At 34.6% G+C, this 15,822-nt stretch overlaps 1 protein-coding gene across 4 annotated transcripts in view; it reads right to left on the bottom strand.

Annotated features, from left to right (window-relative positions):
• Positions 1-577: 577 nt before the first annotated feature.
• The window catches only part of LOC128202747 (mitofusin-1-like), a 29,047-nt gene continuing 13,802 nt past the window's right edge, over positions 578-15,822 (bottom strand). For 3 of the 4 annotated variants that reach the window (XM_052903852.1, XM_052903853.1, XM_052903850.1), the window contains exons 13-19: positions 15,357-15,461; positions 11,825-11,927; positions 10,375-10,592; positions 9,714-9,863; positions 8,429-8,625; positions 7,631-7,765; positions 578-6,864 (exon numbers count right to left, since the gene is read on the bottom strand). In XM_052903852.1, the coding sequence (XP_052759812.1) occupies positions 6,786-6,864; positions 7,631-7,765; positions 8,429-8,625; positions 9,714-9,863; positions 10,375-10,592; positions 11,825-11,927; positions 15,357-15,461 (987 nt within the window). In that variant the 3' untranslated portion in view covers positions 578-6,785. Of the gene's footprint in view, positions 6,865-7,630; positions 7,766-8,428; positions 8,626-9,713; positions 9,864-10,374; positions 10,593-11,824; positions 11,928-14,211; positions 14,315-15,356; positions 15,462-15,822 lie in introns of all 4 variants that reach the window. The other variant, XM_052903851.1, reaches the window with a different exon arrangement.

Here is a 15,822-nt window from a genome sequence, read left to right as displayed (position 1 = left end):
GGCGCTCAGGGATATTGATCACACGGCGCTCAGGGATATTGATCACACTGCGCTCAGGGACATTGATCACACGGCACTCAGGGATATTGATCACACGAGTCTCAGGGATATTGATCAAACGGCGCTCAGGGATATTGATCACACAGGGCTCACGGATATTGATCACACGGCGCTCAGGGATATTGATCACACGGCGCTCAGGGATATTGATCACACGGCGCTCAGGGATATTGATCACACGGCGCTCAGGGATATTGATCACACGGCGCTCAGGGATATTGATCACACGGGACTCAGGGATATTGATCACACTGCCCTCAGGGACATTGATCACACGGCGCTCAGGGATATTGATCACACGGCGCTCAGGGACATTGATCACACGGGGCTCAGGGATACTGATCACACGGCGCTCAGGGATATTGATCACACAGCGCTCAGGGATATTGATCGAATGGAGCTCAGGGATATTGATCGAACGGCGCTCAGGGATTTTGATCACAATCAGTGATATCTCTTGTTTCCACTGTTTTAATGGTGCAGCTCAATGCAGACTGTAAAGACAGTAAAGATTTTTATGTATTTTTTTATTGTTCGATTTTATGGCATGAACTATAACAAAATACAAGAACATAATACACTAACACAAAACAAATAGCAAAGCATTGCAATCACGAATATTAAAGATATTTGATGTACAAATAATCTTGTCACTCTATCATGCCATTAGCAATAATGTTGAATTCTGATCACAGGTGACCCCATGTTATGTTTGTACCATTCAAAAGGGTTTTGCCTGCTGATAACTTAATCTCTTTAATAAATGGCTGAAATTAAATTATACATCAAGTTATTGAGTTTCTACTTTTTTTGTTCCATATTTCAAAAGAAAAAATAGTATCACAACTTAGAAATTCACGTCATCTATAATTCGCAAAAGCTATCATTTTCTGAAAATTGTTAATCTAAAATATTGCTATTCCGAAATAAATGTTTAGGTCCCTACGATTTCGGATTAACAGTGTTCAACTGTATATCTTTAATAAAAATATATTCTATATAACCTTGAAGTTTCCCATCAAATACTTATGGGTTTGAATGGAATTTATTACTTTGTATGGCAAAGATTCAGCACCTATTTACGGTTGGGTAACAGTAACTAGAATTATATTTTTTAGGCCTAAGCGTACATCAAATGCCTTAAAAGCATCAAATGGTTCGTGAATTCACAGTGAAAGAAAATCATCTTTCCCCATCATAATGATGAGCAATGTTATGAATCTAATGTATACAGCAGTTATTGCTGCAAATAATTTGACAAGAATAACATTTAATAGTGAGATTTCATAAAATGCGTGTAATTAGTACCTTAAAGTTGCACTCTGACAAATTGAGATTTTTGACCCTTTTTTGTCTCAGTATCGGCTGATTTTGGCATCAGTGCCTTCAATTCAGTCATAAATGAAGACTAACAATAGAGCAGACCTCAGTTTCTGGTAAAATGCTGAAAATTTAGTAAGTAATGCCATAATACATCAATTTTCGAACGTCAGTATGAAAACTGCCCTCTTATTAGCAGTCTTATATCACTTGTTTCCAGAAATTTACACAAAATTGGTTCATTCAAAGACAACAACAACAAAAAGTCAAAACAATCAATCTGTGAGTATGCAGCTTGAATACATAGGATGAAATTTGCATTGCATTTTCTCATTGTAAACACTTACAAACACAAGAGCATTAAAAGCTGATGCCAACTATCATACACTATTATTCTAAGCCATGTTCCCCTGATAATGGGGCATATTTACTCAACAGATAGTAAATACAGAGTTATGGATAACCCCTGCACATATGGTCTCTGGTAGCATATGGGAATATATTTTTCAGCGAAAGTTGCTAACCACCAACTTAAAGATGCACTCTTACTCCCAAATAAGATTTATCACAATTAATAATATTGTTTAAATATTCCAAAAAGGATGAATAAATTTTGAAAACAATGGTTCTTATGCAGGTTACCAAGTTTAATTTGAAAGAAATGTGCATAAAATAAGGTATTTCTACCATATGAGACTATAGAATATCACAGTAATCTTTTAGCATTCACCAATCATTTAATATTCAGCTATTAAATACTCGATTACAGTCTTGTTATCAGTAATTAATATTTTCCATAAATGCATTATTTAGTAAGTAGTTAAAGGTGTATCACTCAAAACTTATGTTTGTTATACATGTGTATGTATTGATTTTGAATAAGAGTGTCACTTTAAACGACACCTATCAGATTCACTTTAAATTTTTCTGAAATACATTCCAGACAATCAAAAAACTAACAGTGTTACTTCAGGATCAAAAAGGAAAACAACATTTCATTTGCTAACAATGAGGTAAAACAACTGAAACATAATATATTTCTTGCTTGAAAACCATTATCTTATCAGTCACAAAAAGTAGACTTAGATGAACGAACTAGAATTCTTAAAGTAGTCCTTGGCATCAAATCATTAATTCAATCATACCATATTTTCCTCGGTATAATCATGTAAATTGTAACTCTTTTTATCAGGATTTTTTTAATGAACTTGCTATATGAAATTTCTAAATTCAAGGAAGCATTTCCCAGTGTAGGGTCTGTAGGTTTGTATTATTTTTTTAGCAGTCAAAACTTGCTTTTTCGAGGTCGTTTGGATCTCGAGAATCACTTTGAGATAACTAACTTCGAGATGACCAAAATTCAAACAATGTATAACAAAACCCAAAACATTTGAAAAAAGGTTTGACAGAACTAAAACATTGACATTACACAGGGGGTTTTCATTGTGTAATTCAAAAGCATTGAGGCGCTTGGGTAAGATAGTAAAATGACATCAAATATGCAATCATGTTTAACTTATCTTGCTACCTCTTTGAAACAACAAAAGATAAATAATAAGAAATATCTAGAGGCACATGAAAGTAAAACAATCATACAATATTTACCAACGTCGGGAACCACGGTATTTATTCTGTTATACTTCATAAATACCTTGGGACAATTGACTGGCAAGATCTCGCTTTAATGAATATGCATGAGGCAGAGGAGACAACTCTTCTACCAATGAATTTGCAAGTAACAATACATTACACTTCAATAACCCATTATTGTCAGCTGTTTCCATAGGCTAAGGGTTTAGGCTGCTTATAAATAAATTGTCGTGAAATGGTGGACCAAGTTCGCCAAATTATTTTTCCTCCAAAAAACATTAGTACGAGTGTCTGTGCGTATTTCGGCGTTGGTACCTTGCAGAACCAATGAAACTGTCTCATTTAATTATTCATGTTTACGAGATTTTTCTAGCAAATCGCCCACAGTACACAACAAAGCATAGCGAAGAAGTATATCGGGGGTGTCTGACGATGAATTTATATAATCTAAACAACAAAATGAAAGACTACAGTAATACATGTGCAAATTGTGTCCCTCATTTTAATGACAATGCAAATTGGCCATTTGTTCTGAACATTGTAAAAACATTATTTATGACATTGTCACTTTGGGCTATTCCAGTCAAACATATAACCCCCGGGGGGAAGGCAATTATCTAAATAGTATATAGGTGGGTGTTTTTCGCTAATTTGGACCCCACAAGGGTAAATTTCCTTCTGTAGGGGGGTTGCATAATTTAAAAATGCCTTCCCCCTGGGGGTTATATGTTTAAATGGAATAGCCCTTAGTATATAAGTATATAAGAGGAACTACTTTATGCTGTACTGATATACTGATATATTTCAATATATTTCAATTAATCAAGCAGGGCTGAAACAGTTGTCCCAAAATTTGTTTGAAGTACTGAAGATCATAAGGGTCTCCAAGAAATTTCAAGAGAAGAAAAAATTTGAAAGTTAACAATGATGACGTTAACAACCGCGTTAACATTAACAAAGTTCTGACCAATCAGCCGGTCGTTAACATTAACAAAGTTCTGACCAATCAGCCCATAGCTTACACAAATGTATACATTTAATTTCATTAAACAAAGACTGCCAAATTTTTTTTAAATAAATATTAAACATGTGTACAGAAATAAAAATAAATAAGTATTAAACATGTATACTCAATTATAGTTTAACACAAAATTCATTGGTTTAAAAATCGCTTTTTTTGTATCCCTCTTTGCATGAAAAGAAATCTGAAACATGTATATAAAATGAATATTTCATGGTGTATTGTTTTTCTTACATAAGGAATGGTTAATAATGCTGTAATTGTGGAATTATCATAAGAGGTGTTAATTTATGAAGGGGGAAAAGGTTTTGCTATCACCTGCTCCTGTTTTTAACTGATACTGAAAACGTAAAATTCAGCTAAAATACGTTGAACAAAAAATTGAATTGGTGTGGCCTAAAATGTGTTTACAAATACATGGTACAGTGCAACATTCAATATCTTAAAAGTGTTGAACGTTTAACAAGAATGCAAATGCTCGTCTTGTTTATTTTTCAATCAAATAACTGACATAACAGTTTTTAAAGTAAGAGTGACCGGCCTTGCATTTTGTCTCTGGTTACATGTGTGCCAAGTTTCATTGGAATATTTTGAATGGTTTTAGAGTACCCCCGTAATGAACAAGTTTGAAAATTTTGCATGACAATGTTACTGGTGAAACCAACAATAAGACCATGTTTTATATGTATGAAGAGTTATAAACAAGTTTTAAGTGTTTGCATGATAACATCAATACTAAGACGATGATTTCAATAGTTTTTGGAGCTATGAACAAGTTTCAAGTTTTTGCATAACGATGTTACTGATGACATCAAAACTTAGACGATGATTTGAATGGTTTAAGAGCTATGAATTAGGAAAAGGTTTTGCATAATGATGTTACTGATGACATCGACACTAAGTCTATATTTTGAATGCTTTTCAAGTTATGAACAAGTGTTTGCATGACAATGCTGCTGGTGACATCAACACCAAGATTATGACAATTCATTAACCTTTTTACGAGCTAAAAATAAGACGAAAAATATGTCATACAATTTACAACTATCCTGTCATTCACAACCATAATTTAGATTGCAAATATCTGAATTTTTTCAATAAACGAGAGTTCTAAAAGCTGATAATTCTCAATCAAGAAAGAGCCAGGGGTCTGTTTGAGGGATTTATGCCCAAGGCAGGGTAAAGGGGCTAAGACCCCTTTTAAAAGTTTTAAAGAACAGTGCAATTCAGGGGTTCTTACAGCTGTTAGTTGTCAATCCTGAAAAATAGCCGGGGGTCTGTTTGAGTATAAAGGATTTATGTGCAAAGCAGGGTGAAGGGGCTTGGACCTGATTTGAAACTGTTTCCAATTTAATTCATGTTTATTTCAAGGTAATTCCTACTGTTTTTGATGCAAATTTCCAGGCAAAAACGATCTTTATAACTATACATAGATTTGGAACTCCTCAGCCATTTTCCATCAAAAACAACCTCCAATGTATATGGACAGTTTACAATGTCAGAAATCTTCACATTTAACTATACTTCCAATAATTTAGTAGTAATTTCAATTTAGCAGTTGAACTTCATGACTTAACTCTTGAGAATCTTATTAAATTATACAATAATACACTTCACTGGCAATTAATTTAGTAACACAAAATACACGTTAGAAAACTACAATCAACTTATATAATTATTTAAAATTTTATGAACTATTTCTTCTGATCAACTGGTATACATCCAAGGTAGATGGAAAATGAACGAGGAGTTCCGAATACTGTACAAAAGTCTAAAGTTAAAAGCTCTTGATCCCTGTTTCAGAATAAATCCTGATTTTTAGAACCCCTGAGCAAATAAATTCAGGAAATCGTTTATTTTTTATTAACATCCAATTAGTATCACTATAAACTACATGTATATATACATACACTCATGTATCTTATAGGACTTTTTATTTATACAATTACAATATACCAATTCAATTTGATTGACAATATATCATTTCATTTGAATACCTATTTAATATTGTCGAATATAGCATTTCATTAAAATATAATATACAGAAAATTGGTACATGTATAATATGAAATTTAGCATAAAATTCATTCAATAATACTAAATTAAGCATAAAATTCATTCAATAACTGTTAAACAGCAAATAAATCATAACATGTATGCTAATTTTGTTTTTAAAACACTGATAGCTGGCGAATCTAACTGTTTAGTCATTGAATTTAAACTCTACAAATATTAACAAGTTCTACTGCTTGCAGGCGAGTGAAAATTGACCCCTAATTGCAGAGGTTTAGACAGGGCCCCTATTGCACTTTTGTGGAAAGGGGTCATAGCCCTTATATGGGTGAATTTTTAACCAATAGAATGTGGGTTTTCAAGAAAGATTCTCAACTGAACAAATACATTAATAATTCAACCTGTTAATCCCTTCATTAAAATAGTTTCACAATATTAAACATTCATGTGTGGGGGGAATAAAAGATACCTCATTTTTTAAAAGATACTTCATTTTTTAAAAGGGGGCAATGGGGCAAAATTACCCCCCCCCACCCCCATGAAAAGGACAGATTAGGGCCCTGCTGGTTAAGCTTTGAAGTACAATGATACTAAATACACATGTAAATGTTAGCTATTGACATCTCCCCAAGAAATTTAGTAGCCACTGCATGTATTTCACGCATGTTCATATCGAGAACAGTACAGTCTTATAAGAAATACATGTCGCTACTGCACATATATCACATGTCAAGAACAGTAGACATATTTTACAAAGTGTTATCGAAGGATGACACACAGGTCATACACCTGAAGTAAGAGCGATCAGGAACTGTTCCTTGAAGTTGTCCAGGGCTTTGTCCAACCAGTCTGCTTTGTTCCTGGAAATAACAAACATTCCGACATAAGCAGTGGTCGAAATTAGCATAAGCCCGCAAGCCCTGCACTGGTAAAATGTCTTCCGGGCTTGCTCAAGTTCTGAATATTATATAGCAGGACTTGTTCAAAACTTTTATGCCAAGCAATACAATAAGAATTCGGGCTTGTTCATCCAAAAGTCTAAGTTCGATGACTGCATAAGTATGCATTATCCCTAGAAATCTTATTATTAAAGCTGCACTTGATTGACCATTTTGACAGCTTCTATATTTTTTTGTCTTGGAATGAGCCATTTTCTTCGTAAATGTGTGGAAACCAATGATATAAGACTGCTGACAAAAGATCAGATCGCAGTTTTTAATATTAACATCAATTTCTAAATTGAAGTTTTGTGGGTAAAAGAGTTACTTACACTTTAAAAGAAAGTTTTTCGGCATAAAACATCCATTTTCTAAAGTACAAATAAAAAAAAACATATTCCGGTCCTTTGTCAGCAGTGTTTACAGGGGTGCCAACACAAATTTGTAAAAAAAATGAAACAAGTACAGTAATATAGGAGTATCCCCATCACACTGAGTCATTACATAACAAAAAGTCATTCTTTGTATAGATCAGATAAAAGGCCAACAACTTTAATTTTAAATTTTTGTGGCCAAAAAAGAGGAAATCAGCTGAAAAGAGGAAAATTTGCATCCCTGTGTTTAGAATTCTTCCACGACAGAGCCAGATGAAATGCTGTTGCCTACAAAAGTGGAGAAAAAGACATACCTGTAAGTTTTAGACTTGGCAGATATAACCCCCAGTTGTGAGATGACAATGTCCTGCTGTTTGATCTCATCTTCCAGCTTCTGTTTGGTGATGTCAGCCTCGTTACACAACCGGGCGAACGTCGAAGTTAACTCCCTAGAAGGCAGAACAGGGTTTAGTGAAATACAATGTAACTAGAGCTGTCGCTGGAAATACAAATATCCCCCACACCCCTGAACACAGGAATGTTAAAATTTAAACAACCTTTGTATAAAGGAACTCTCTCACTACTGATATAGTCAGAAATCAAACACATTTTAATTTCTTGTAAAATGTGAACAACTGCTTGAAAAAACGGTAAAATTTCATAATAGAAATTTTAGTCAAATCTATTTATTTTTAGTTGCTCCATATTGCCAAAATATGTCAGAACTTTACCCTATTTTACATTTAATAATTGAATGCTTAAAAAAACTGATGCAGATATTTTTACCAACTTTTCTTTAAGACTGAAACTTTATTTTTGCTTCACAAATTTACCTGTACTTTAAAAATGGCTACCACACTAAACTTCAGAGACATGTACATGTACAGTAGAACCCTTTTGGCTCTAATCGCTTGGCTCGAACTCCTTGTTGGCTCGAACTGGATGTAACGGATTGATTTCTTCATACTGAAGGTAAGAATTCCAGCTTGGCTCAAATTTTTTAAGCCTTGATGTATTTTCGTTGGTCCTTGGTAGTTCAAACCAACGTGGTTCGACTGTACAAATAAAGCTATAAAATGAATTTTTTAAACAATTTAACTTAAAATACTCACTGTTGTACTTGATGACTACAGTTTGAGCTCGTCAAATCTACAATCAGTTTCAGTTTGCTGCTGGCATAGTCGACGTACTGTGCCTTGAATGCTCGTTCCTTGGCCTTAGACGTCCAACGCATTCTTTCAAAGCAGTAAAATCCTCCATAGCCAAGAACCCCAACAGCTAAGACCTTCCACCCTACTGCTTTATATATCTGAGGAGGAAGGGGAAAAGAAATTTTGTAGGAGGTAGGGGAAAAGAATATATGTTTAAATCAAATAATATAAATGGAGCTAAGCCTTAATGGTCAACCTCATTCTGCTGAAACAAAACAGATCTCCGTTACTAAGAACCCCAACATCTAGGACCTTCCACCCTACTGCTTTATATATCCGAGGAGGGAGGGGAAAAAAAAATTTGTATTTATTAAACTTAAAGACAATAATTTGATCTTTATATAATAATGGTAAAGCCAACTATTTTGAAAACAATTCTGATCCAATTATCAAGAACCACATCTGCTTTGAGCTTTCAGACATCTGTTATATGTTTCTGAGGAGGGTGAAAAAGAATTTTTTTACAATAGGGTCTGAAACAATGAAGATCTTCATAACCAAGAACCCCATCTGCAATGACCTTTCAAATGTCTGCTTTATGTTTCTAAGGAGGGAGAAAAAGATCTGTACAAATGGGTCTGAAACAATGAAGGTCTCTATAACCAAACACTCCGTCTGCTATGACATTTCAGCCATTTGCTTTATGTTTCTGAGGATAGAGAAAGAAAACTTTGTTTAATTGGGTGAAGACCTCCAAAATAAGAAACCCGTCTGCTATGGCTTTTCTGCCGTCTGCTTTATGTTTCTGAGGAAGGAGAAAAAGAACTTTGTACGATGGGTTCTGAAACCATGAAAATCTCCATTATAATCAAAAAATCTGTCTGCTAGAATGATTCAACATACTGCTTTATATACCGGCAGCCAATTATATCAAAGTGGATAGCTTATCCACAGGTAATCTTTGGGCTGAGTTCACATCATGGCAATTTGATTGGTCAATAGCATTATTTCCCCTAGGGCCTTTAGAATCGGTACATCCCTTCACTGGCAGAGCTGGATTCCCACCATGCCATAATTTGGTCCAACATGCCTATTCCAGGCACGTATGTTTGGGTTGTTAACTGATTAATTAGTCGTGCTTCATTCAGTTGGGATGTTATTCGATTAATAAGCACAAACTGTACCATTAAATATCTGTAAAAAGTTTATGGCTAGGGTCATTGACTTTTCATAAACTCGTACTCACCACGCCACACACTATAAGCCCTCCGAGCGCAGTTTTCTGTCCGATATTCCCGGCAATGCTTACGAGATTAACCAGGACTTCGGCATTATCTGGGTCGGCTTCCCGAAATGTTCGAGGCTCCTGGGGGGTCATTGGTATATTTCGGGGAACCTGAAATATTTTAATTTTCATATTTATGGTATGCCTCACTGTTTAGGCAGAAATTAATAAATGTCTGTTTTAAACATTTTAAACCAAATACTTACAAATATTCTCTGATTTCAACACTGCTAGTTTAACATTGATTTAAGAAAATATTGATTACACTTTAAATGACGTCAAATGCAGCATCTTACAATGGATTTGTATACTATAAGGTTACACATGCAATAAAGAACAATGGGCCAACTGTTCAGAGCTTTGTTAAAGTTAACAACATTGTTAACTTCTTGGTTGTTAACTTTAAAATCCCTGAAGCAGTTTTCTGGCTATGAACCCCTGTTTCCATCTTACTGTGTATCCCTCAAAACAAACACTCAAAAGTATAAACAGTTATATTTGGACCCCACAAAATAACCCTACCTTAATTTGTCAAACATAATGGTGCCTGGACTCAGGCTGAAAATTCCTAGATATAAACCTTTTTAGTAACTCAAAAATAAATACTACATTCAAAACATACCGCATCAAAGTGCTTTGATGGAGCAGGTATCCCCCTTCTACCAAACATCCATCGCAAGATGTTACGTGGGGCTAGTGTGAAACGGAAGGCAATATCTTCCTCGAAATCTTCACACAATCGTCTACAATCGAGCCGGTAAGCGATTTCAAAATCACGGCGGGGCATCACAGTGTTTATTTGCTGCTGGGCCTCTTCAGGAAGAAGGGCGGAGAGTCGCTCTGCAAGGGAGATAATTTGTGAAGAGTTTACAAAGGGAAATAATTTGAAGCATTTTATTTATATATCTTAAGATTTTTATGAAAATGGGCATAATAATATTTATTAGATTTATATTTCTAAATTTCCATTCAATGTTTAATTTCCATTCAATGTTTATGAGAAAAAATAATCAACAAAAATATCTTTCTTAAATTTATGTAAAATATGTAACTATTTAAGAATTGCTTTCTTTATTCAAATTTCAAGGTTTGAAATTCAGAACTAGTATCTTATAACCAGGATTTTCACAATAACCTGTATAAAAAGCTGAATGAATCACTGTAACAACATAGAAAGCGGAAAATAAAAATAGAAGAATAATGAAAAATAATTTTGAAACAATTTACATAAATCCATTACTTACTCATCCAACCAAACACTTTATCTGTCAATTAAGGAATAGTTGGTGATTTTTATTTATTTCATGATCAACACATCACACAAAAGCTATTAGTGGTTCATGGCGTAAATATGCAATATGGGTACAGTATATAGCTGGTTTTAGCTAGGCAGTTTATATATTTAGGAATGGTGCAAGCAAGCACCCTGCCCTTTTTTGTTGTTACCCTTTGGTCCTCAAAGTGACCAGCATGAGAGCTATTCTGCTTACGATAATCAAGTTGTTTTGTCAAATCAATACAATTTCTGTTCTGTGCCTCTTTCTCTCGAAGCACACTGTCCCCTTTCTACAAGCTCCTGCCCCTTAAAAAGCCAAGCTTTAATCCTAGCCAGGCTATAATGCACAAGCTATATTTATTTATAGGTGATATTTTCTCTAAAATAGCCTTTTAATAATAACATTAACAAGATAACTGACTTTTATTAACTAAATTAACCAAAAACAGCCCTATGATACTGATATTACCCCAGAAAAAGCCTTTTAAACGATCTAATACGATATTTTTTTCTTAATAAAAGTCCTTTTAATAATCTTATTACCCAAATAACAGCCTTTAAATAATCATATTACCCGAATAACAGCCTTTAAAATCATATTACCCAAATTACAGCCTTTAAATAATCATATTACCCAAATAATAGCCTTATATAATCATATTACCCAAATAACAGCCTTTCAATAATCATATTACCCCAAAATGATCCTTTAAATCATTATCAGTGAGCTGAGTATTAGATAGAACAACTTGTGTTCTATTTATAGACATTATCCAATCCTTCTACTTTTCAATACCTGTCATTTCATGTTGCGTAGTTTCTAGGGCTGACTGTAAAGTCGCTGAGCATCGGGACTGTACGTTTCTCCCCAGTCCGTTTTCTATGTGTTCATGTAACTCCTAGGGGAAAATGGAGTGAAAAATGAATGATGCGAAGTGTGTATTTTTAAGAAACTATAACCTTTGCAAACAGCCTTTGAATTTATTTTTTTTCTGATAAATATAACCAATTATTTTAACATTGGAATATTTCTTTACAATCTGCTATTCAAGAGAATGAAAGATACAGTCGAACCCCCTTGGCTCTAACTCGCTTGGCTCGATTTCCTTGTTGGCTGGAACTGAGGAAATTTTTGTTCTGTAAAATGTTAGCATTACTGCTTGGCTCGAATTTCCCTAGGCTCCAGGTATTTGTGGCTGGTCCCTGGTAATTCGAGCTAACGGGGTTCGACTGTATATGCAAATTCTTCAATGACTCCTAGACTCCCTTCAGTGTCGAACCCTGTATTGGGTAAAACACAAGAAGAGTGGCCATTTCTCTGTTTCTCTCTGCCCATAATTTTTTTTCTTGGACCTTTAAATCCTTAGCTTAAGTAATTTCCTCTGAATGTGTCGCAATCATTCAAACATTAAAATAAGATTTAAAACTGCTGTTATCAGAAGTGTTTTTTGACCAAAACTCAATTCAAAGACTGTTTTGGAAGGCTAGCAATATAGTGTCAATTAGCCGTTGTAAAACTGCTGCTAACGTGAGTGACCATGAATCCATGATCTAAAATGAGATAAATGGTGTGATTAATGAAAACGATGTAGAATATTCAGGGCGTGATCTTTTACAAACACCTTACACAAAATATAAGGTTTTGGTCTTAGACCGGGGTATCATGGTCCACAATACTGAAGTCTTGTGAACTAATACAGCATATGACATCAGTGTTCATTCCATACAGAATTATCAAACAAGCATTCTAAAATTAAAACTTGAGTCTCGTTTATTGAATTTTAGATTGAATGACCACAACCACTCAATGTAATTGTCTATTAACATTATATTAAATACTAGTTTGAAGATTTATAGTGCGAAATACATTTAGAGTTCATTTAAAAGGCACAAACAAATTTAAACTACTTATTAATGACGTAACGTCACTTCAGTTATTACACTAGTAATAAATCTAAAATATATAATGACGTTTAAATATATAATGACGTTTTTTAGTGATGACAACATCATTTATGATATAATTTATCAAAGATTTTGAAATAGATGGTTTCCATCCACTGTTGACCTGATGACGTCAAAACTTTGCAATAAAAATTGGATTATGTCTTCTCTTAGGAATGGATGACGAAGTGACAGGCTTTTCAATAATGATTTATGAACTAAAAAAAGATCAAACCCTGAATATGAAAATAATAATAAATAATAAACTTATGTTACAAAAGAAGGAAATAAGCTACAATAAATATATAAGTTTTGTAAAAGACTTTCACTATGTATAAACCAGAATTCAGCAATTTGGAGCTTTTATCATTTATCTAAAAAAAGTCACCATGGCCTTGACCTTTTGACCCCAAAATAAATAGGGCTCATTCACTGACCATGATTAATGTGTATACCAAGTTTGAAAACTCTACAAGTCATTCAAAAGTTTTTTTGTTGATAAAAAAATGTGACAAAGACGCCACCAGACAAATTAATCCTTGTGTCTGCCATGCTTTGAGGGCGACCCATTAGAGCTGAAGATGATCGACTAGCCATTAATTTCAATTATATTCTTTTGATCCCGTCATCTTTGATTTACAGCGTTCAATGCCTTTCACAAAACTTTTAACAAACTTAGCATTAACAAAAAAGCTGAAGTAAATTCTAACTAATCAAAGCTTATCTCAGAAGAACAAAATTCAAAATTCTGAGACTTAAAACCATCAAATGAAACTTCAGCTTTTTTGTTTGCTTTTGTTAGTACAATACATGGTGTCGACATGCTGCTAATATATAAAACTAAGCAGCACTAAATCTTTGTAACAAATCACAGCGTTTTCACACAGCAGACTTGGGAATACATCAACACTCAGCAGTCAGCAGAGATCAGAGAAATACTGCAAGATTACGAGGGGTACAACAGTGCGAGCAAATTTGCTGATCATACGACAGTGGTTTGCCGATCATATGACAGTGGTTTGCCGATCATACGACAGTGGTTTGCCGATCATACAACAGTGGTTTGCCGATCATACGACAGTGGTTTGCCGATCATACGACAGTGGTTTGCCGATCATACGACAGTGGTTTGCCGATCATACGACAGTGGTTTGCCGATCATACGACAGTGGTTTGCCGACCATATGAAAGTGGTTTGCCGACCGTATCACAGCAATTTGCCATGTTTCAATGTCGTACCAATCATATGTCCCTCCATGGAATCCTTATGGTGACGTATCGCTCCTGAGCAGCGGCCTGTCATGTTACGGATAATGCTTTCTTCTAGGTAACTATGTAGCTCCTTCAGGGATCAGAAAGAATTAGTAGAATAAATATATAGCATGTTGATATTCTTCTTCCTAAGGGCTATTCCAGTTAAACATATATCCCACTGAGGGAAGGCAATTATTTTCAAAGTACATGGGGGGTGGGGGGCTTCTTTTTCACTATTTGGACCCCAAAAGGTTAAATTTGGGGTGGGGGTGGGGTGGCATAATTTGGAAGTGCCTATGCCCCTGGGTTATATGTTTAAATAGAATAGCCAAAAACAAAATCAATGGAATAGTAGGACAGAGAATGCATGTGTAAATAAGATGTAATTGGAAACTCAAAATAATTCAGGTTTTTCAGGATTCCTGCAAGCGCTGTGTGGTACAAACAATCAAATTGAGGTCACTGTTTGTAAGAGATTAATAATACTTTTTAGTTGTGCAGACTTTTAAGTTTAGATCTTTTAACAAACATTTTAACGAGTGTTAAAATAACATTAAATATAGAAGGAAAAAGCCTCATTTGTACAGGATGGCACGGTCAGACAATCCTGAAAACAAAAGTCCCACGGAGCAAATGCCAAAGCTCTCCTGTTGTTGTTTTCAGTTAGACAAAGGGGCATAACTCAACAACTATTAAAGTAAGAGTAACTGGCCCTGCTTCACATAAGCATATTGTTTCATTTAGATAAGAGTACAATAATTCTTATGCGATCTTGTAAACAAATACGCCCCAATATAAGTGCCGCAGAGCAAACATAGACAGTCATCTTTTAATTCGAGTTGACAATTATTACAAAGCAAGAGTTATGGTCCTTTGCTAAGCATATGCATATTGTATCTAGCAACATGTGTTTCAAGCTTCATTTGAATATCTTGCAAGGTTGTTGAGTGTTAGCCAATGTTAACGTGTGTGCATGCCGAAAAATGACAACGACACAGACAATGATGAAGACAACGACGCCAAGGTTATGGCAAGCTATTCCAGACAAGCTAAAATTTGGTTAAATGTCTTTCTTTACTATTTTGGTAATATAAGTCTCACTTAATCACCAAAACCAACAGTGGCCTTACCTGTTTGTATATGTCAAGCGATGTCTGGTCAGTATGGAATGGCCGGTCAAACTCATCAACTAGAATGGCTAGTCTTCGAATCTCGTCCTTCAATGTCATGGCAACCTGTGGGATTAAAAAACAGGAACATCACTGATCTGGCAGCTGAAGGGCTGAACAATTTTAGTAATTCTCAATTGAGGTTAACGAGGTTGAAGCAAAACTGGCCTTTAAAATGACCTTTTCAAGGCTCTTCATAGCAAACAGGAGTGTCAATACTAACAACACATAGAGTAGCATCCATAAACAATCTGTTAACTTTTTTTAATCAGTTTTTTCCTTCTTTTTTATCCCTTGAGCTATTTGATCCACAGGAATCCGCGGATAAATCAGATCCCGACAAATTAATAGAAAGCTGAAATACTTTTTTATTAAATGATTTGAGGTGATTTAAAAAGATTTATGAGCTACATACATTGGCTTTTTT

Source organism: Mya arenaria, chromosome 9 (assembly GCF_026914265.1).
Source record: "Mya arenaria isolate MELC-2E11 chromosome 9, ASM2691426v1".
Classification (NCBI taxonomy): domain Eukaryota; kingdom Metazoa; phylum Mollusca; class Bivalvia; order Myida; family Myidae; genus Mya; species Mya arenaria.
Note: the sequence above shows the minus strand (reverse complement) of the source record. Positions and strands in the feature narration are given on the sequence as shown.